We start from the raw sequence: 22,788 nt of genomic DNA, 5'->3' as shown, positions 1-22,788 counted from the left end.
CAGCCTGACTTCACTTCCGGTTCCATGCTTTAAAACCCAGTCCACCTCCTATATTTCCTCAGTTCTATGTTGGTCTCAATTCTGTACACATCTGTGCACCCTATTTTGCCCTTTGCAGCCAGGGCTCAAGTATATAGGAGGCTGTCCCAAACCCTTTTTCTTTGTGTCAAGGCTATTTATTTCACACCACCTTGATTGTCCCCACACTGATTTTCTTACTAAGACTATGCTTTCAATTTTAATGCTGTATTTTATAGTGACAAATGTATCCAGTATTATCAAATAAATATATTCGTTTAAGAAATACTTCTGTAACACTATATCACAAATACACCTTAATAATCCAAGAAAGACCAGTTCTATAGGAAAAAGTAATTTCAAGAAAAAGTGGAACCACTTTAGGTTGATACGTTTTTAAGTATGGTATAATAAAATTATTGCTAAATTAAATGCACAATGCATATGCATTGTATTTCAATGTATTTAACACGTTGGACTGCATTTAATTTTGGCACAAATAAGCTTCCATACACTTCAATCTAAATAATAATACTCTGGAAAACAGAGACACCTACAATTGTTTTTATTACATATGAATAATTTGAATTTCACAATGAATCAACTAGAGATCACTCAAAAGGGAAAAAAGCTTTTAAGCAGTTAGGTACAATTTCTTCTACTTAAGTTTGACAACAAAGATTCTGTAAAATATTACTGCTGATCCATCCACATAAATGACAGTCAAAGGAAGCATAAACTTCAATGGCTTACCAGCAGGCGGCACAGTAAATATTACAATAAGGAAAGCAAGATTTAGTGGCTTGATGTAAAAACTTTTCACTTGCTTAGATTTCATTTTTTGGGGAACTGGCACCGCAAGCATGTAAGTTTGCCAAAATGAACATGCTTTCTACTATCTTGTCTGTTCCAAAACATCAAATACAATCACCCAAATTTGTAATTTACAATTTAACATAGAGACATTATAAATATTAGGAGAAAACAACTAGACTAGTGCACTTGCTGACCAGTATGCCTGTTACAGACTGAGGGTCAATGAGTTCCTGCTTCATATACTCCTAAATCCCCAAAAGATTCTAAGCTTCAAAAAAGAAAAATTATCTTTAAGATTTAAAATGGACAATTAACAGTTCAGTTTTTTGTACAGTGAACACAAACTCAAGTTTTTACATGGAGTATAATTATTGACAAATTTCAACAGACAGGCTAGATGTCAGTTAAATTAAAGACTAGTGAAAGACTGTCCCTGTCCTCATAGGTGTTTTAGGTAAACCGATGACTGTTTATTGTCACCATGCTGAGTGTCGTTGTGCATGTTAGTGGACTTGGCAACGTTAGCCGGTTCATGCCTTGCACTCTGTTCTGCCAGGTTAGGCTCTGCTCCAGCCATAATCATGAATGGGACTAAGTGGGTTTTACAATTAGAATATTATGCTATGTAGTCGAGAAGAAGAGCAGTACACAGTGATATACACTGTACCTCGAAAATTACACATCTTATATATTACACCTGAATATTACGTATAAATATCATTATATTGTTTATAATTTCCATTTCCATTCAAATGCATTGCACTGTAATTTGATTGTCCCAGTATGAGAGAGAGTCTGAGTGTGTCTTCCAGTGGAGCGGCATATGATCGAGAGTTTTTACTCGCACAACACCCATTGCTACTGCTAATTTCCATCAGTTGGTAAATATGAATGTAAATACTGGAAACAAGTTGGAAAAAGACTAAAAATAAAACATGATGCAAATCAGCGAAGATCCTAGTGATCTTATCTTGATATTTCCAAGTGGATCCTCGGCTCTGGAGTGACTCCCAAAAAGTGCTTCAAGTGGATAATATATTTTTCATCATTTAGCCATTATTTCAGTTTAAATATACACTTTTTACTATTGCGTTACTAAGTGGTAACACAGGTGTGCAGCGTTGATTTTTCACAATTTTTTTACCATTTTATTGCTGAAAACATAGTACACTAATTAAAGCAGAAAAATATGCACTATATAACTATATACTTTTGAAAAATATTAAGAGTTTATATCTCAAAATAATTTCTAATGCAATATTTACCGGTAGCCTGGTTTGTGATATTTAAATGTATTTTCAGTGATCTACAGATCTCTTTCACATTGTGAGGAGACATACTATGGCTCAGTATTGCTGATCACTGTTTATATGGCCATGAGTGACACACTTTTGATTAACTAAACAAACACCTAAAATATATTTTTTATCAAAAATAGAATTTGTCATTTTTAGCATGATGTGTAAATCATTTTCCTTTCTAGGCTTATGGGGAGACATTTTGACAGTTCAAGCAGCACCGCTCCAATGCTTAAGTATTGTTTCATCTATGTATCATAGAAAGCTTAACACAGAAAGAGAGGAGGAGGAGGAGTGAGGAGGCTGGGAGCATGCACTGATGCATTGTGTTGCACACGCACCACCCAACAAACCACCTCAGGATCACAACTTCGGGCAACGGGTGACACCTCGGCACCACACTACTTCGAACGGAACGGACCAGTGTGAGGATTTTTAACAGTCGTTGGAGTGCCAATCCTGCCACCAATTCCCGAGTTTTTCCCTGCAAGTTGGAGGACCTGCTTGCAGGGCTGGATGCAGTTAATACTGCAGGTTAAGGGCCTTGAAAAGAAATGTAAATGAAAAATAAAATGGACAGGACAAATTTATTAAAACTGTGTTTGCATATAAAGATATGGTATGACATTATATTCCAAGATTGTTTTATGCAGTTAAAATAAAGATAATTGAGGCTGATCTGTATATAAGGAGATACTACCTGTGTTTTCTATGTATAATTTCACAAAAACATTGTACATTTTACTTTACATATCTAAGTAAGCAATATATAGTTACCTGTAACAGAAGCACTTTGACAGGAAATGTCTTACTTCAAATGAAAGACTCGCAGGGCACTGCAGCTGTTTGGAATGGAGAGACTGTTTTAAACAGACTCTTTTATCACACCCTGTTAAGATCTAAGCCACTTGTTGTGCCTTCAAGCTGCACCAAGTGGACTGTCATTCACGTTCCACCAAACTGCTTTGCCCTTTTCCATTGACATCATGCAGGTGTTAGTTAATGGTGAATGACCGAAACCTGTTGATATGCAATGTGAGTTACCTTGCATTTTCATAAAAACACGTAGAGACATACATAAACAAATACATACAGACAACAAACTCCAAATCAGCTAGATTTATATATAGATACCTGTACAGTTGTGTTTCTCACTGTTGCTGAGGCCTCATTTCAAAACTTTGCTAATAATTTTATTTTATATTTGTCTGAGAATGACAGAAGCAGTTATACTAGAAATATACGGCTGCAGGACGTAGACTCACAGGGAACTGCAGCCATCTGCAGTTAACATGATAATTATATTTGAATACTAACCCTCACCTATTCTGTTTCTTTTCTCGGTAGCCAAATGTGGCAATTGATGCCACGGCCCACCTGCCAAGTTGTTTGCCTGCCTATGGTAAAGTCATCCCTGATGGAGGATCACAGGAATCATGGGAAAGAGGGGTCCTTTCATCGGAGCAACGTTTCAGCCGTGGCATGGCCAAATGGGGAGGCAGCTAGATGGATGAGGTCTCCAGGACTCTAAAAATATCCAAACCTAATTATGTCATATCATCTACTGTTAAACCGTACTTCTAAAATTTTTATTATTATGCTGTCTTAAGGAATTGTTCTGTTCTGTATATTGTATTGTATTGATCCCCTACTTTTGACACCCACTGCACGCCCAACCTACCTGGAAAGGGTTCTCTCTTTGAATTGCCTTTCCCAAGGTTTCTTCCATTTTTCCCTACAAGGTTTTTATTGGGAGTTTTTCCTTGTCTTCTCAGAGAGTCAAGGCTGGGGGCTGTCAAAAGGCAGGGCCTGTTAAAGCCCATTGCAGCACTTCCTGTGTGATTTTGGGCTATACAAAAATAAACTGTATTGTATCTGAAATAGAAGCTTATGGTGAGACGTTCCTGTGTTCTTAATTTCAAGCGGCTTGAAAAACAAGTGTGTGTGTAAAGAACAAACAAATCGTCAAAGTGAAGTTGTGCTCTAAAGTTAAAGAGAGTAACTTTTGAAATATATTCTATTGAAAAGCAGCTGAAATATTATCAACTCACTTATGAGTAGGCTTCTTAAAAATGGATTTTGCTTTACAAAAATAGAAGCTATAATACACTAGATTTTACAACACACAAAAATTAGAATCATTTTTATAGACTGAATGGCACAAACCTATGTTTAATCAATGTTCATATTTTTGTTCCAGATGCTGAGTGAAAAAAGAACAGTGGTTATATAATTCCAGTAAAGCGAGGGCTTAGTAAAACAATCCACTGCCCATGAGATCGCCTGCAAAAATATCCACTGTTTCCTCGATCACCTAGCAATATTTGTCATTGTGCCCAAGATAAAACATTTCTTAGGGTTAAGTTATTGCAATATCTAGTGCATACAGTACATGTCTGCTTCAGAACATATGGCAATACTGAATTGAAGATGCATTCCATGAGTTATTCAGCAATGATATTAGGAATGGTAATGCAGACCAGTACATAGGAGGAATGTATTTTACAGTATATATAGTGCTGCAGCTGTTGGCAAATTGGTAACAGAAAGCTCATAGTCCTAATTGACTACAGCAGACGAACACATCCTGTTGACTCCACAAAGTCCAGATCCTCGATAAAGATAGTAATATCCCTGGAGAGTTTAAAGGAAATAAAATTAGTTACATGCAAAAAACTACAGATTATTTTTAAAATAAGCACAATTAATTGTATTTTTATCAAACAAGAAATTTCTTCATTGACTCACTCATATATTTTTAGTTAGATTCATGCCACTGTGCAAGATATAGTGCTTGCTATCAGTTTCACCTACATTATACTGCATCTGACTTCATTTACATGCCTAATATAAATATGTACAGAAGTAAAGATTCATCCAATACAACCTGTGAGTGCACATTACATACAAATGCTGCATTCCATGCCTAAAAAAATCAAGAAAATGTACTTTTTCTAAGCTAAACATTAGGACTTTCTTTATATTCTGTGCTGTTTTTATATTATGTATCACTTACATTATCAGTTTAATGTATTTATATAATTATTGTTTCCTGAGTTAGATCTTTTCTTTTTTTTCTGCCTTCTATTTGTACCTCCTTATAAACTGTGTAATGAGTCTCCCATAACCATTTCAGTCAGTGTTTCTCAACCACTGGTACACGATCCTACTTGTGGGCTGTGGGCTCCTGCCAGAAGGCTGTGAGTTGCTGCCGTTTATATTAATCGTGGGCCACAGTGTCTTGTGCTGTGTTGCCACTCTGACTGACACTCTCGAATCACCAAGGGGGGTTCCCGAACCCCACTGACAATTGCACTCTGTCATTTACATAAGAAAAAAGTGGGTTGCGATACCAAAAAGGTTAAGAACCATTGATCTAAAGTGCTTTCAATGTACTGAATTTAAAATTCCTCTTAAATGTACTACACTTGATTTCCTAATCTTTCTAACTCTTTAATTTTTTTGTCTGTTCTATACAAAGTGACAACTAATTACATTTTTGTTACTGTATGTTGTTACTTCATCATCTAGTCCCAGAAGTAACTGTAGTTTGAAGGTTGTTGTGCTCTCCATGAAATTTGTTCATTGCCATCTGTTATAATATATATACATACATTTTTTGTAAGATTTCTTGGATAAAGATATCTACCAAATAAATCAAACTGTTTCTACAAAGAACATATTAGTTGTTATTATCCTAACTTCTGCAATATTTTGAAAAATGATTCTAGGGTAAAATAAAAATTTGTCTTTTATGATGTGACCCTGTAGGTAGGATATAGCAGGTTGGATAATGCATGGATGATAATTTTAGGATAATTATTTCTTTTAATAATGCTTGATAATAATAAAGCTACCAACCCAGAAATAAAATACAGAATATACTATAATGTCCTTAATAAAATCTCTGCCAAAATGATTCTAAGCTTAGTGTTGTCATCTAATTAGGAAGTTAGGTGTCTTAATACTCACAAAAAATACAAAGGTTATAACTCATAGTTTTCTGCTTCAGGGTTTAAGAACCAATTAAAGCAGAGGTAGGCAAAGTCGATCCTGGAGAGCCACAGTGGCTGCAGGTTTTTGTTCCAACCCAGTTTTTTAATGAGAAGTCAATTATTGCTGATGAAGCACTTGCTGCTCAAGTGACATTTTCTGCTTCATTATAACGGTCTCTCTTGTTAAGGTTCCCCACCCTTAATTGCTTATTTCAGTCTTAAACAGCTGCATTCACTGTTTTAATGACTGCTTATTAGCAATAAGATGCAAATGGCAATTGATCATTTATGATTTAAAGCCTAAAACAGATTAATCTGTCACATTTTACTCTTAAGTGTTTGATTAAACCAAATAGTGCATGATGAATCCACACAGGTGTATATGGAAATAAGTTAGATGGAGAACTGCTGGCTTCATTGTCATTTGCATGAATGCAGCTGTTTAATACTAAAATAAGCAATTAAGGGTGGGGAACCTTAACATGCAAAACCACTAAAATGAAGCAGAAAAATGTTACTTGAGCAATAAGTGCTTAAATAGCAACAATTGACTTATCATTAAGAAGCTGGGTTGGAACAAAAACCTGCAGCCACTGTGGCTCTCCAGGATCGCCTTTGCCTACCTCTGAATTACAGCAATTGCATTCATGAAGAAAATAAACCGACAAGACACTGACCTGCTCTCCATAGTCTTCTCCCCAACTATTCTTTATTGCCCAGAATGGAATACCATTACCTGTCGAAATTGCATAATTTGTAATTAGCCTCTTTTCACTTAAGTTTCACTTAAATCAGACAATTCTGTACACTGGAAAACAACTCCATTACTCTAATGAGATACTGGTAAGCATTTTGCCTTTGGTGCAACATTATTAACCCACCATTTTATTATGTTACTGTTCTAAATTGTGATTAAAATGCAGATTTTAGAGACATTTTTTTCTGGATAATACCTTTCACTGTATATATGATTTGGTTAGCTTCCTGTATTGAAGAAGCTGGACCTTATGACTACAGAATAATCAGTTTGACTAAATCTCATGCATTTACTTTAAAACCCAGTGTAAAAAAGATCAACTAGAGTTTTAACAGTAGTTAAATGCATGTTACAAATATTACATGTCTTATCAGGTGATGCAGAAGTTTAAAATTGTGTTACATCATCAGACATGCAGCTGTGTAAAATTAACTGCATGAAATTACAGTGAATGACCAGTAAGAGGTAGCAGTTATTAACTCCTTAAAGCAGTTCTAGATTTTTCAAATAATACAAGACTGAATTGTTTATTTTTTTAAAGAGCAATTATTTACTTTGAATCTCCCTGGCTATTACTTTGAATTGGAACCAGTAACTTTATACAGTAGTTTTTTTTTTTTTTTAAGTATGCATTTTTAGTTCTTTCTTTCTATTTACAAATCTCTTAACACTTCATAAACACTGTTAAAAATAAGGCCCTAGAAACAGACAAATAAATATGTTAATATATAGTACAAATTAAACATCCTACTTACGCTGCCCATATCCCACTAGCAGTACTGCATGATCAATCATCCAAGGATTACAGAATATTTTCAGAGGATGGGAAATACCTCTTCTATAGAACTGTAAGATAACATGTTCAAAATAATATCTATATTTAAATTATTGTATAAAAGCTTCAAAGTTTACATTTATATAAAATACCAAACAAAAATAATGTAGTGGAATAACATAAAATATGGTAAACATACTAATTTAGTTCAAAGTTTTCTTTTCCACTTACTTGCATTGCAAAGGCATTCAGTGCAACAGAAATGGGTCCATTTTTGGCCAGCCAAGCAGCAATTTCTAGTATTCATAAAAATAAAAAAGTTGTTATTAATGTCTTCATATTACATCTACTTTTAAGTTTATTTAGAATTGAGCCTATGCATTCAGCAGATTTTGTTTTAGATATTTTGACAGTCATAACATTTATTACTTTATCCAAAATCACTGCTGCAGATTTTTTCAGTATTATTTGTTCTTTCAAAGCCATAGAGCTTTAACAATAAAATGTCTTCTTTATTTTTTTACCAAAAGTAAATGATCACACTAAATTGCCTTGTCAGTAAACACACACACAGTCTTAAGGTTCAGCAACTGACTGGCCACTAATCTAATTCCTTAATTTATAACACTCAGTGTGGGGTAGAATTATAATTTTCTTGTATAGACACACTTTGAAAGGGAACAAACATTTTTTGTAAAGATTTCAAATGAAAAGAAGTCAGTAGCCTCTTAAAATATGCAAGGGCAATAACAGAGGTACTCAGAAATTATGAGACAACAGAGAGAAATGTGCTACTAGAAATAAAAAGTCTGAAATCAAATAAACTGAAAGGACTGGATACCATTTACCCAAAAATGCCGCATACTAGGGAAATAACTGAAGACTGCAAGTTAATACTGTGTGTATAGTTCACTATATAAAAAAGTGATCTGCCTGATATCAGTAACTAAAGGCCATTAAAGTAATGTGGATTACCGGTAAATTAACAAAGCAATTATTAAAGAAAACTCTGAGCAACACATATAATACGTCATAAATACATGTATGCTAGAATTATGAGTTTTGTCTGTAATTAAACCAGGCCACCCTGGCCCACTAGTGAAAGCTAGGCCTAAAAACTGGATTGGGCCAGAGATGGACAGGAAAGACTCAGATAACAAAATGCTAAAATCAGCTTGTGAAGAAGAATTCAGCAATTCATTTGGACATGAGGGTGTTAATGTCAGTTGAAGACCACGCTAGTACAGCACAGGGAACTGACCTTTCTGTCGTTTTTCCTCTGAGAAGTGCAGCTGACCTTGTTACATTATGAAATAACTAACTGAATTTTTACTTACAATAATATGTTTAAATAACATTAAACATGGGGAAATTAGAAATATGGAAACATTACTTATGTAAAGAAAAGTACATTGTAATTATGTATTAAGGATATAAGAAAAAATAAGTATTACACCTATCTTAGAAGGAAAAGCCCTGGGTGGGGCAAAATTAATCAATAAATGGGAGGATCTGGGCATTATAGCTCAAAATATGTGTTATATTGTTATTCTGTAATAGAGAAAAATCATCTTGAAGACTGAGAGGAAGATCCGAACCTGTGTCATCACTGCTAAATTGCTGTAAGAATATCATTTTTTTCTATTATTTATATATTGCATTTAATCTTTTTAATTATGTATTTTATGCTACATGCTTTTAATATTAATTTAGTCTAAATTCTTATATTTTTCTGGTCTCATAGGTTCAAGTGCAGGGATATCAATTCAGGGGATTCATTAAAGGGCTGAGAAGGGTTAGGGAAGTTATATACAAGTCTGTGAGATAATGGCCAGCAACAGGTAACCAGACCTGGTAAAGTCTCAACAACAGGTGCTAGGACCAGAGATCTGGGACTGCAGGGTGAACCTTAAGGGCACTAAGATCATCACTGCCTCCATATCTCTCACTCCTTAGCTTGAGAAAGAGAGACAAATAACCTGGGTATTTCTCCAAGCCCAGATGTAGACATACCTCTTTATTAGAAAAAAACAAACAAACAAAAAAACAGTAAAATTAATCCCAGTGTTGAAGGGACATAACTGAAGAAAGTCCAGAGAAGGCCATCTAGACTCATCGTAGGACTGTGAGGTGCAAGCTATAAGGAAAATTTGAGGGAGTTTAAGCAAGTGGACGTTAATAGGTAACATAACAAAAGTGTTACAGTTATGAAGAACAGTGCACACTACAGTAGTGTTTATTTTAAAATGAACCCATCAGCAAAATTATGGAGACACATATAGAAGCTGATTAAGATTAAATTTCACATAAATGTTAAAATGTGGCAGAGAGGAAGTACTTTTAGACCTTCAAATCTTGGCTTGACAATAATTGGCAAAAATTAAGTGATTAGCAATTTGGATGGAGCCAAACTGAAATGTTGACTGTGAGGTAAAAATAAGTGTAAAAAATCTATTCCTTTTAACATATGTATTAATACAGAGAGAGCTCGGTATGTGCGACTACATTATACATGTGCATGCACTGAAGTGAACCTCAGCCCAGATGTATATTAATTTGTATTAAATTAACTTAGCAGCTGCCAACAGTGAGCACAACTGACAACAGCCATTTAGTAGTCAGTAGTACTCATAACACAACGTACAACAAATTCTGTTAAGAAGCAATAGATTTTTCACAATAACACTTCCACTACCTTGGGTCCATGTCCTCAATAGTGGTGGTAGCTGGGTGGGGCAAGGGGGGACATCTGTCCCCGGGTGCAGCATCCAGGGGGCGCCAAATTGATGTTACGAAATTTTAGAATAAAATGTTTTCCATTCATAAATGCACTAAAAAGTAAATAGAAAACATTTGCATACTCAGTCCATCACTCCATCAGTATGAGGATATCTTTTTCCTATGTTTTTTGTCTCTTTCTGATTTCGAAGCACGTATTAGTTCTATATACCCAACAGACAATAATCTATCCCCTCCACTACTCTAACATGCTTGACTCCCACCCAGAAACATTTTTGACGTTATTAAACAGGTCACGCGACTGACATGAGGCATTAGTGTATCATTGTCTAAGTTGTTAAAAACGCCATTTCCGTGTGCCACGTGATTTGTGTTTATGTGTTTGATAGAAAATTGACTGGGCTGTGGTGAAGTATTCTAGTTGATGGCTGCAAAAGTCTATATGTTTCCCCATCATATTTTAAATTGTAAGTAATGCAGTTTTTATGAATATATAATTATTTTGCTTTATAATTTGCTATATATTTTATTTAAAATCATTTTTAAATACGGAAAAGAACTTTTTTCTTACAAAAACTAATGACGGATTTAGATTTTAAAAGAACATGAGGCGCTGTTATCATTTTCGGAGACTTATATGAAATTTTTTTCTTAAAATACTATTATTTTAAATACATTTTTTAAAAATTTCTTTCCCTTCCCCATTGCATTTTGGCAAACAGGAGGGGGGGCGCAAAATCTTCAGTTGTCCACGGGCGCTGAAAACCCTAGCTACTCTACAATATATGTTACTAGAATCAGCGCACTTTATGTAAATTGGTGACTTGACTAGTATTATGTAACAAAACCATATTTTAAATATGTGCTATAGTTCAGTTGATATTCAATATTTGATCAATGCAGTTCACATATTGTAACTGTAATAATATGAGAAGAAATGTAATAAACATAAAAAATATGTGTTATACTGTATATTGCATTGTTACTTGCTTGCACTGCCTCCACATTAGAAAGCACTTAAGAAGGAATCAAAGCCTGATCTGCTTCCTTTGTAGGTAGAAACACAAGGTGTGTCAGAAAGTTAATAACCCAAAGGATGACTGGAAGTCACATTGGAGGAAGAATTGTATGAACTGCCCCTCCGGTTCCAAGAGAAGTATAAAATAGGACCAGGGAAGAGGATACGAAATTCACAGATAGTCACTCATCTCTTTTAATTGAAACAGGATACTGTGAAATTTACTAGCCTGCAATGCAGCTAACAGTTAAAGAAAAGCTCTGCTCTGCTAACTACATGAAGGGGTTCAGAGATGGAGAGGGTGAGAAAGAGAAACAGAGAGAGTACACATTTCATTTGAGGTTGCCAATTGACAAACAGATTGAGCACGTCTAGTTTTCAAAACTTCCTCAATGACTTCAGTATTGCCAAGAGCCAAGTGTATATGTATTGGTTATAGTACATACTGTATATAAACTTGTGTAAAACTATTAGAACAAACAAAACCGCTAGAAGAACAAATTATCAAAAATGTTTAAAAACCTAATTTATGCACCAAATGACAGACAATAACAGTGTTAGGGGCACAGTATTTGGACTGAAATGTTTTATATAAATAGACCAAAATGCTTACTGAAGATGAAAAAGAATTTCACTTCATGAGACAGTATAGTGGTATGTATTAATGTCTAACAATATTTTATTAGACTGGCATCTTCCTTAAAGTTATTGTGTTTTCTGGATGTTTTCTTTATTAAAAGTGCTACGGTGCAATACGTATAGAACAACCATCAGACCAATCTAACACGTCTTGGCATCCATCTCTTAAGTGCATATGAGAGATTTGTAATAACAAAACTGATAAAAGTAAGTTAAGGAAACTCATTATATTTATGTACTCACTCACCCTTCTCATCTTTGGAGATTTCTACAGAACTGTTAATATAAGCCACCACTTTATTTGTTGTGAATCCACATGACTGCTTGTGCCCAGTGTAGCTATAATCTGTCTCTGCCTCCAAGCCTCCTACAAAATATTATACACTAAATAAATTACACATTTTCTATAAACTAATTTTCAGGAATAAAACACTTCTTGACTTTTTACAGTTTGTTAACTTTTATATTAACTGCTAATGTACAATAGACACATAAGTGTAATTACATTTACATTTTACATGTTCATTTACTTTGATTTACTTTCACTTTCACTGTAATTTGTTATATATTTAGCAACAAAGACGAAATAAAATGTTTCTATTTTTTGTCTCTTACCTAGTTTTTCGATGGCTTCATAAGCATTAGAAGGCAGTCCTCCGCCACAAGCAGAGTCCAGTTTATCGCAGTCCACCAGCTCTGGAATTAAAACACCCTAAATAAGCAAATACTGTAGCCGTGAAGCACAATAGCTGTATCATCTTAACAGTTTATTCCATTGCATTTAAACAGTGTTGTCTACTAGTACACATGTAGTAGTTGGGTGTTGTACTAAGTTAGCCATTATGGATGCAATAAGAAGTCAAGCAAAATGACACCTTTAATTGGTTAACTGAGCAGATTACAATATACAAGCTTTTGAGGCAACTAACGGTCATCTTACCTGAAGAAGGGGCCTTTGCTGCCACGAATGTTTGCATATTGTAATCTGTTCAGTTAACTAATAAAAGTTATCATTTTGCTTAATTTCTCTTTGCCACCAGTATACGGAAAGAGCATAAAAAACTACACATAAATGTCTCTGGTCTTCATTTATTAATAGTGTAATAAATAGTAACTGTTTGCTAATGCACTCTGCTTGCAACTTTATGCAGTTTTCTACATTGATTACCCATTCATCTATCTTTTGTGTACAGTTTGGCCAGTTAAGGGTTGCAGGGAACCAAAGTCTTCCTGAGCAGCACTAGTCACCATTCTACTGCACAGCACGCTCCTGCACACAATCCACACTAACACACACTAGAAAAATGTTGTTATTATAAAATATGCATCTTTAAAATGTGAAAGGAAACTTTTAGTATAGGGAGAAAAGCACATGTAGAGTCCTCATGGGAAGACCAGGCATTAACCTCAGTCTGCTGTCAGTGTTCTGTCATGCATAGTAACACACTAGGCTAAATTGTGATGTACAGCATGCTTACACAAAGGAACTGAGAAGAAACAGAAAGTGGGTATATTAAGCATTTCAAATAAATGGTACTCAGGGAGCTGAAAAACATTAATTTATTTTGTGCAGCGGATTGACAAAGGATCATAAAAAAAAAAATATATAATAAGTATATGTAAAAGTAAACAAATCCAGAAATACTTTAGAACTGTACATTCATAATAATGCGTGTTTTTTAATATTATGTACACTGTATACACTGTGGTGTATGGCCGGCCGTTCATCCCGGCCAATACCCCCAAGCCACCAGGTGGAGCCCTCCCTGCAGCATGTACGTGGCCCGAAGACCAGCAGGGCATCATGGACATTGGAGTCTTTATCCACAGCATTGCTGGATACCATGGGGCCCACTAGATGACGCTGCAGGGAGGAACGATGGTTATTTACCCTACAACGTGCTTCTGGGGTGAAGAAAAGGACTTTTTATCTGACCCGGAAGTGATATGTGATCACATGGACTGGGAATTGGAACACTTCCGGGTCAGGGAATATAAAAGGATAGTGGGAGCTCCCAGACGGCATGCTGAGGCTGGGAGTGGTGGAGAGTTTATTGTAGTATTTGTATTGTGTATTTAATGACTATTGTGGAGAGGAGGGTGCTTTGTGCACTGTGCAGAATTAATAAAGTCTACTTTTGGACTTTTATCTGGTGTCTGGCGTCTTAGACAAGGGTTCAAGGGAGCGATAGCGCCTCCTATCTGTCAAAACACATAGATGATTTTTGCTTACTTGATTATAGATAAGCTCTGGAAAAGACTTACCCTGCTCCGACAGAGACAACAGTTTGCCTTTATGTATAAACCACTGGCCCTCAATATTACCCGTCACAGAGAAAGCCCAACAAGACCCACACATGCCCTAAAACATAAATTTAAGAAGATTATAATAAAACTGTACTGTACATAATATGAGTTCTAGAAATGTACACCCTTAAATTAGCATTCAGTTACATCTTTAACTTGGGGTGACATTTATTTCTTAAAACTGGGCTTTTTTTGACAAAATCAATCATTTTAATACTGTTCACATTACCAGAAGAAGAATCTGAAAGTAGTTTTCAAAAGTATAAAATATGACAGTTCAAAGTAAAAATAAAATGGATTAAAATACAGGATGTTTCAGAAGGACACTTGAAACATTCCTTTCAGGACTGACTTGTGTGCCCTCTCTGGAAATGGCACAATATCAAAGGTGAGACACCACAGAATTTGCTGGGTCAAACATGTCTTTTACACCATGGTTTAACAATATCTAGTTAAGGTCATAAACAACTGGGGAAACTAGGCAAGTGAATGGAAAAATGATTGAGGAATGAAGGCTGTACATTTACTGTTTGCTACTGCAATTTTCCTTGTGAAGAGAAATAAAATAAACAAAAAAATACCTGGTCCTTAACTGTTGTGACAGCACCATAATTTCGCCAGTCCCACTCATCTGGAGGAGGATCTTGGGGAATCACTGCCTTCTTCATCTCCCTGGTTTGCATTTTGCTTAGCAGTGGATTTAAATACAATGTCTGAAATTCTTCCTCTGCAAATCAATTAATAAAATTCCATTTCTCAGTTCGTTTTACAGGTTTTCCAAACAGGCAAGCTAAAAATCAGTTTAAAACTTTTCAGACACATTTAGATGTAAAACATGTTCTGTCACAAAATGTGAAAGTCTGACCATGCACAAGGAAACAGGAAATGTGATTTTATGACAATGTATTAGTGTCCTAAAGGTAATGTCTTTGTGTGCTGTAAATGAGCAATGTGATTAATAAATAAAAGAATGAATCAGTAGTTTAATCATATAAAGAGTGGTGAATACCCACTTTCAAATTTCAGCAGCAAAGGGTTAACAAGCTATTCAACAAATAAGACATTTGTTTTTTGTTCAAAAATACATTTCACCCTCAAAAATATGTACAAGTACATTATACCAGAATCTAGTGAAACCATCACAACTTACAGTATATTTATACTGTGTTAGCTACAATGTAAAGCCAATTAGCCTGCATTGTAGGCAGTACAGAACCACATTCTGTTTCCTGTTATTTACCTGTTAGATCACTGAACTTTGTAACGCCATACTCTGCTGATCCTTGGTCTAATTGTTGGATTGTTTGTGCAGTTTTCAGATTGGCTACAAATATCTTGAATCTCTTCTCATATTCTGAAATGCAATAATAGAGAGAGTAGCCAGAGGCTGAATACATTATTTTATTATTGTTACTTACACTTCTTTGAAAACAACAGTGGCTTTTTAATGGAAAACCTTCTGTGCTTTAAAATATCAGGTTCATACGAAAGACATATGCACACATAAAATGAAGTCACACTGAACAAACTAATTAATACTGTATTACACTGCATTACATTGTATTATTTTAACAATGTGATATTGACTCACAAAATTCTAAGGTCGATTCAATAATTTCACAAAAACGTACAAACACGAAAGTCCAAAGAAAATCTGCACCTGCAGGTGTCGCTCAAACTGCCAAACACATCTAACTGTCAGAACTAAATTTAGCTGCATTGATGCTAGTCTACCAAAGTAGCCAAATCTAGCAACATAATTAACTGACGCTAAAGGCTGACATGAGGAAACATTTTGGAAGAACCTTAAGCTGTGTATAAGCTATGTAATGTGGAGGTGAAATACATTAGGAACACAACAAATATCAGAAATCATTTGATGAAACATCACCCAGCACTGCTATTCGCTGAAAAAATTAAGTACATGCGGTTTCACACAGAGAATGCATTCGCATGCAAGCTGCCATCAAATTCGCTGCATGCCCAAAAAATAACAGTCTTTCTTGAATTTAATCTGTTAAGGTATATGGTCTGTGGTCCATGGCCGGGTTTTCATCCCGGTCAATACCCCCAGGCCGCCAGATGGAGCTCTCCATGCAGCATGGTGGTGCCCCAGATACCAGCAGGGAATCATGGACAATAGTGTTTTACAGCCCTGCTGGATACCACAGGGGCCAACAGAGGACACTGCAGGGAGGCCCAGAGAGTCGTTTGTGCCCTATAACCAGGAAGTGTGTCTTAGTCACAGCGACAGGAGAGATGACGTACTTCCAAGGTGAAGAAAAGGACATTTTATCTGACCCGGAAGTGATAGGAGATCACATGGACTGGGGATTGGAAACACTTCTGGATCAGGGACTATAAAAGACAGAGAGATACTAGAGCGTTGAGCTGAGCTGGGTGGAAGGGTGGCAATGGGTCTGGGAGTGGTGGATTGTATTATTGAGTACAGGTACTCCTCACATTACGACCTATTTGCTTAACGACCACTCGCACTTACGACCAATCGAGTTTCGACCTGCAATTCGGGGAATCCCCTTTCTTAGCTTGAGTGTCGGTCAGTGGCGTATGGTGACATGTGCACTAAGCGTACTATAGGCTTGCTATGCGCTTTTTCAGTCAGTTTCATTCCTACAAGCAGTCACTGTGTAACCTCGTTTTTTTTACATATTTGTAACCCCAAAATAGTACAGATGTTGACGAAAAGAAAAAGTATGGCATCATCTGGAGAAATTGTTAAGAAACAAAGGAAAGCTATCGACCTTGAAATGAAAATAAAAATCATACAAGACTACGAAGCTGGTAAAACGGTTAAAGAAATAGCATGTGACTTGAAATTGGCACATTCGACAATTTCAACGATTTTAAAGGATAAAGTTAGAGTGAAAGAGTGAAATCATCGACAGGATTTAAAGCCATAATAACTAGGCAGCAAAAAGGTCTTATTAAAAAGATGAAGAAATTATTGGCGATCTGGTTTGACAACCAGATGCAAAATAATATGCCGATAAGCCTTTTTAATAATTCAAGCTAAGGCACACAGTACCTTTGAGACTTTGAAGGCACATTAAGGCGAAAAAGTGACAGAATCATTTACAGCAAGCCATGGATGGTTTCAACGGTTTAGGTGGAGATTCAACCTGCATAATTGGAGAATCAGCGGTGAGGCGGCAACCGCGGATGTAGAAGCAGCAGAAAAATTTGTTGACGAATTGGATGGAATAATTAAAAAAGGCAGCTACTGCCCTAAACAGATATTCATTGTGGATGAAACCGGGCTTTGGTGGAAAAAAATGCCTGAAAGGTCCTATATGCACAAAGAAGCTAAGGCAATGCCTGGTTTCAAGGCTTTTAAAGACAGGATCACGTTGTTGTTGGGAGGGAATGCCGCTGGGTTCAAGTTAAAGCCTTTCCTGGTCTATCACTCTGAAAACCCACGTGCATTAAATAACGTTAGTAAAGACAGTCTGCCCGTTTACTATCGTGCAAATAAAAAGGCATGGATGACGCAACCTTTATTTTAAGATTGGTTGTTGAACTGCTTCATACCCTCAGTCCTAAAACATTAAATCAGCTTGGGACGAAGTGACAGATAAGTGTATGCAAGGCATATGGAAAAAATGCATAAAAAGTTTCGATCCTATATTTCTGGCACAAGCTCCTCGCTTATCGACCAATTCGCTTAACGACGTAGTCGTAGGAATGGAACTCGTTGTAAAGTGAGGAGTACCTGTATTGGTTATTGTTATTTATGAGTATTGTGGAGTGGAGGGTGCTTTGTGCACTGTGCAGTATCAATAAAGTCAATTATTGGACTTTTACCCGGTGTCTGAAGTCTTGGTCAAGGGTTCAAGGGAGCGATAGCGCCCCCTATCTGTCACAGGTCATATAATGTTGTTTAAAACGACAGATTCAGAAACCTACTGCATGAGTTAGAGCCACGTTATGTGTTACCAACACGTAAACATTTCAGTGAAATTGCTGTCCCAAAGCTTTATGAACCTGTGAAAGGCACCATTGTCACTTCACTTAAGTAAATTTCAATACAGTAGCTGGACATCCAGAGCAACCGATTCAAATGTGACAATTATTTGCCACTACATAGCAAAATCATTTTGCATGCTTTGCAGAGTAGGGCTATGTACACTAGCCACATGGGAAGTAATCTTGCTTGATTGTTCTCACTGAGTCATTATACGAGTGGGACTTTAAAGATATAGATCTAGCCATCATCACCGATATCACAGCATACATGACCCGTGTTGTGGATTTGTTGGAAATGTTTCATATCAGTGTTTTGCATGCTCCTTGAATTTTGCCTCACACGCTACCCTCAAATATATTTTCAGTTGCAACAGGAATGTGTTTGTGCTGGAGAACTGCTCCAGAACAGCAGCAAGAAATTTCCACTGGTCCCACAGATGATAGCCCTACACCACCTAAAATGGCAAAAGGGTCCTCTTCATTGGTGGAGCTTCTAGGGACAGCCTACATACCAATAGACCTGGTTTCAACCAAAACAGCAGCTCACTGAGCACCGGAAGACATTACAATGAATTCAACAAAAAACAACACACACAAAGCAAATAATAATCATTAATAAGAGAAATAACAAGGTTACAAATTGTGTTGATTGGCGAAATTCGCCAAAGTGTTCTTTGAAATGAATATTTTGTGCTCACTAAAGACATTGTTCCCCAAATATTTTTTCTGGAAACTTGCTGTGCGGATGGCTAAGGCAATCATTTTTGGCTAGTGCCCCATGATGCTTTGTGAGGCCACCTTGACATCACAGAACTGTAACAGCAATGCACAGAACTTTTATTCATGCCTTCTGTGAAAATTAGTACTCTAGCCATTTTTTGATATAGCATGCTTAAAAAAAGCCTGCAAAAACTATCTTTTTTTGTTTGAGGAAGAGTGGTGCAGTGGTTAGCACTGCTGCCTCACAGCTCAGATTTTTGGCCACAATAATTGGTCCAGCATAGTTGGCAGATGCTTCCCTAGACCCCAAGGAAACTCATGATGAAGCGAGTTCCACACTGTTGCCTCATCGCTACTTCTAAACCAGAGCAAATTCCAAAAGACAGGAAAAAAAAAACAGACCAATTAAAAAAATATATATATTCAAGAATTAACTAACAAAATGCTAAATTCCATAAACCAAAGTCAAAGTCTGAGAAACATAAATCAAACAGTAAAAAAAGAAGTTGCAAAAAAAAAAAAAAGTACTAAGGATCCAGAGGACATTATTGCATGAGCAACAAATGCTGCAGGGTCCTTGGCAAAAGGTGTCTTAACTGCACCACCTGAAGCTAAAAAGCTCTACCTCTAATATAAATTAACATGATAATATTAAACCAGCTAACAAAAGAGTTAACTAAAGTTAAACAGTTAACAAATTTTAATAAAAAACAACAATATTTAACACAAAAGAAAACACATGTGGACATTTAACTAAAAAAAAAGCAAGGAAGGAACCCTAGCTTTATCTCGCCAATATCAAGCTGATTTGTTGATGATGGCATCAAGAGATGCTATTATAGAATTGGTTCCTGTGACACCAAATGAAATACATTTCTAGTGTGAAAATGTTATATTCTCAGGTAATTTATTTTTGAAGTTGTTGCTCTTGTTTTGTCCTCCACTACAAACTCACTTTTCCTTTTTGATTTGGTATTCATCTCAGCCTTTTGTTTACATCCCTCCTTCCCAGATTTCCCTCATTTTGTCCTATGAAGGTAATCTTCATTTTTCAAATTTTTACTCTTTACAGCTTAATGGCGGGGTGATAAAAACAAAATGAATAAAATCCATAGAAACAAATAATGCTGTATAGTTTACTTATAGTAAATTAGAATTAAGAAATGAGAAGCAGTTAGCTTTTACCTTGCTGGCTGTCATATTTTTTGTTGAATTGAGTTATGAAGTTCTTAAACATCGGAGCCAATATAAATGTGCTATTCTGAAAAAAAGAAGAGTTGGCATAAATATTAATACTAATGTACACAAAAAGTTCAACATTTCTAGCAGGATGGGAAGCGGATATTATTGCAATGATTTTTACTATTTTATTACAGTAAGTAAATCCTATGTAAATAGTAAGATGCATTATTTTCAGCTAGAATTCAACAAAAGTAATTCAGTTTTCTCAGTTTTTTAGTGTGTAGTATTATCTAATCAGGTATTTAATGGCATTAGAAAATGAGACATCCCTAAAGATTACATTTAGTCTAGTTTATAAGCCATACTATGTATATGTAATTACTATAAACTCCACTGGGCTCCTGAATGTAAATAAATTGAATTGAATTAGACTAGTGCTACCAGGATAGGCACTGATTCAAAGTGATGGTTGCCACTGGATAGGGAGGGAGGGAGGCTCCTCCAAGGACCTCCATTTAGCCTGTCTTAGAACCTAAAATTAGTGAAGCCTAATCATGATGAGTGCTTTTATCAACAACACTGTCACTGAATACATGTTTAAAAGATTTTGAATGCTCATTACTGGTATGTTCTCAGTCATAGGAAATTTACTAACATTTTTAAAATCACATCACTATACAGTATAACCATATTTTTAGGGCTAAATGTGGATTCGCTAAGAAAGGGTCAGAAATTGTTCTGTTGTGCTGTAATAGCAAGCTAAACATATCAAACAAACTACAAAATAGGCTGCAGACATATCCTGTTAATTTTAACTAACTGTCACATAAGATTTAGTAAATGTGTGTCATGCTGTAGTATTTGCTCCACAATTGTATGAGGTTACTGAATAACACTTTGATATTTAGGATCTAGCTTTAGGGAAAGCCGTGTAAATTTTGTGATAGCATCAGCAACATAAAAATAAGGATATCCTCAACATTTGATATTTCATCCTGACAATGGTTTTTGTCTCATTCATTGGCTCTTTTAACTTGGTGTATATGTGTCTTGTTCTTAAAATGCCTGCCTGAATACTTCACTAGAACATTGGATACTCATTTCAGTATTATGGCCAAATTACAAAATATGGTAAGTCCAAAATTGAGCAGAATATTTAGGTAAATGTGAGAAAAAACATATAATGGCAATGACCGTGATCAAAAACAGCATACAAAAATCAAATTCCAGAAAACACATTGCATCACAAATATCTAGTAATGCAGTAGAGTAAATGCCTGTCTGAATAGGGCAGTTCACATTTTCCTCCTGATCTTGAAAAACACCTCTTTATCTGAGTAGGAGAAGTTATCTTCCTACACAAGACCCAGATTCAATTCACTCCCAAAATTCACATAATTGCTTGCACTTTCTGCTGTTATTTTTCATTCCCTGCATGTGCTATTCACTTTAACAGAGAACTAACAATACACATCATTCAGAAAACTGAAGGAGTCTATTAGGAAGGACTTGAACTGGATAATGGTGATTATGATGTGGCCTTCAGTTTGTCCTGAAATACCACTACTGTGTCAGCAAAGTTCTACTCTTTACTTCTCATTTTGTTAGGGAAGTACTTGCAACATGGGCTTTTTAAACATATGGACAAACAAGAAAGTTAACTGGCATGAATTTAGGAATAAATCCATGTTTGAGCCTGCTTAACAGCATTTATGAAAAAACCCACAGGAGAAAGACTAGACGAAATTTGCATCCAGCAGGTGTTTTGAATAATTACTGCATAATCAGCCCCGACTATGACTGTAGCTATAATGATGCAGGCTTGTCATAATAATAATGACAAAGTTCCATATTAACTAGAAAGAAATGTGTAAAGGAATAGCACTTAGATGTTAATTTAAGTTCAATTCTCTCATTAACTATTATGCTTGTTTATTACAAGCTCTTGTAGTGCTTTTCATGTACTTATTCAATATATGCAGACACCACATGTAGGGAAACGTATACAAGTTGTGTGAATAAAACTGTATACAAGGGATTCATAACAATAAATACCAACTATTTCACTTTGTATATGAGTGAAACATCATCACAAAATAGCACAATTATCTATGATTTTAAACTTAATATGCAATTATAAGAACAAAGTTAATATCATGTTTACATATTAAAATTTAGATTTTTCTCTAATCTTAAGTGTTGTCACACACATGGGATTGGGAGACAGCTGAAGGGCCAAAATGATAGTAATTCCATGCCAGACCAGGGGGTGGCAGGGTGCACTGAGTGTCTCTCTCAATCTCTTGCAGACCATACATGGAAACTCCCACAGGGTAGCACTGCCACTGATGACGTCACTTCTGTTCCTGAAGGTGGCACCTCTGGTTCCGCCACCACTGATGATGTCACTTCCGGTCCCAGCACCATCACTTCCGATTCCGCCCAGATGACATCATTTCCTTGACTCGCTTTAAAGCCAACATCTTGCCTCAGTAACGTCAGTTCTGTTTTGGACTCGAATCTGTGAACATCTCTGTTCA

General features: G+C 35.9%; 1 protein-coding gene across 1 annotated transcript in view; it reads right to left on the bottom strand.

Moving 5' to 3' along the window:
• Window positions 1-4,014: 4,014 nt before the first annotated feature.
• ctsf (cathepsin F) overlaps window positions 4,015-22,788 on the bottom strand; it is a 34,155-nt gene continuing 15,381 nt past the window's right edge. The window contains exons 5-14 of the mRNA XM_039769072.1: window positions 20,252-20,327; window positions 15,603-15,716; window positions 14,944-15,089; window positions 14,321-14,417; window positions 12,671-12,751; window positions 12,303-12,422; window positions 7,891-7,955; window positions 7,640-7,730; window positions 6,805-6,863; window positions 4,015-4,766 (exon numbers count right to left, since the gene is read on the bottom strand). Of these exons, the coding sequence (XP_039625006.1) occupies window positions 4,692-4,766; window positions 6,805-6,863; window positions 7,640-7,730; window positions 7,891-7,955; window positions 12,303-12,422; window positions 12,671-12,751; window positions 14,321-14,417; window positions 14,944-15,089; window positions 15,603-15,716; window positions 20,252-20,327 (924 nt within the window). The 3' untranslated portion in view covers window positions 4,015-4,691. The remainder of the gene's footprint in view (window positions 4,767-6,804; window positions 6,864-7,639; window positions 7,731-7,890; window positions 7,956-12,302; window positions 12,423-12,670; window positions 12,752-14,320; window positions 14,418-14,943; window positions 15,090-15,602; window positions 15,717-20,251; window positions 20,328-22,788) is intronic.

Source organism: Polypterus senegalus, chromosome 11 (assembly GCF_016835505.1).
Source record: "Polypterus senegalus isolate Bchr_013 chromosome 11, ASM1683550v1, whole genome shotgun sequence".
Taxonomy (NCBI): domain Eukaryota; kingdom Metazoa; phylum Chordata; class Cladistia; order Polypteriformes; family Polypteridae; genus Polypterus; species Polypterus senegalus.
Note: the sequence above shows the minus strand (reverse complement) of the source record. Positions and strands in the feature narration are given on the sequence as shown.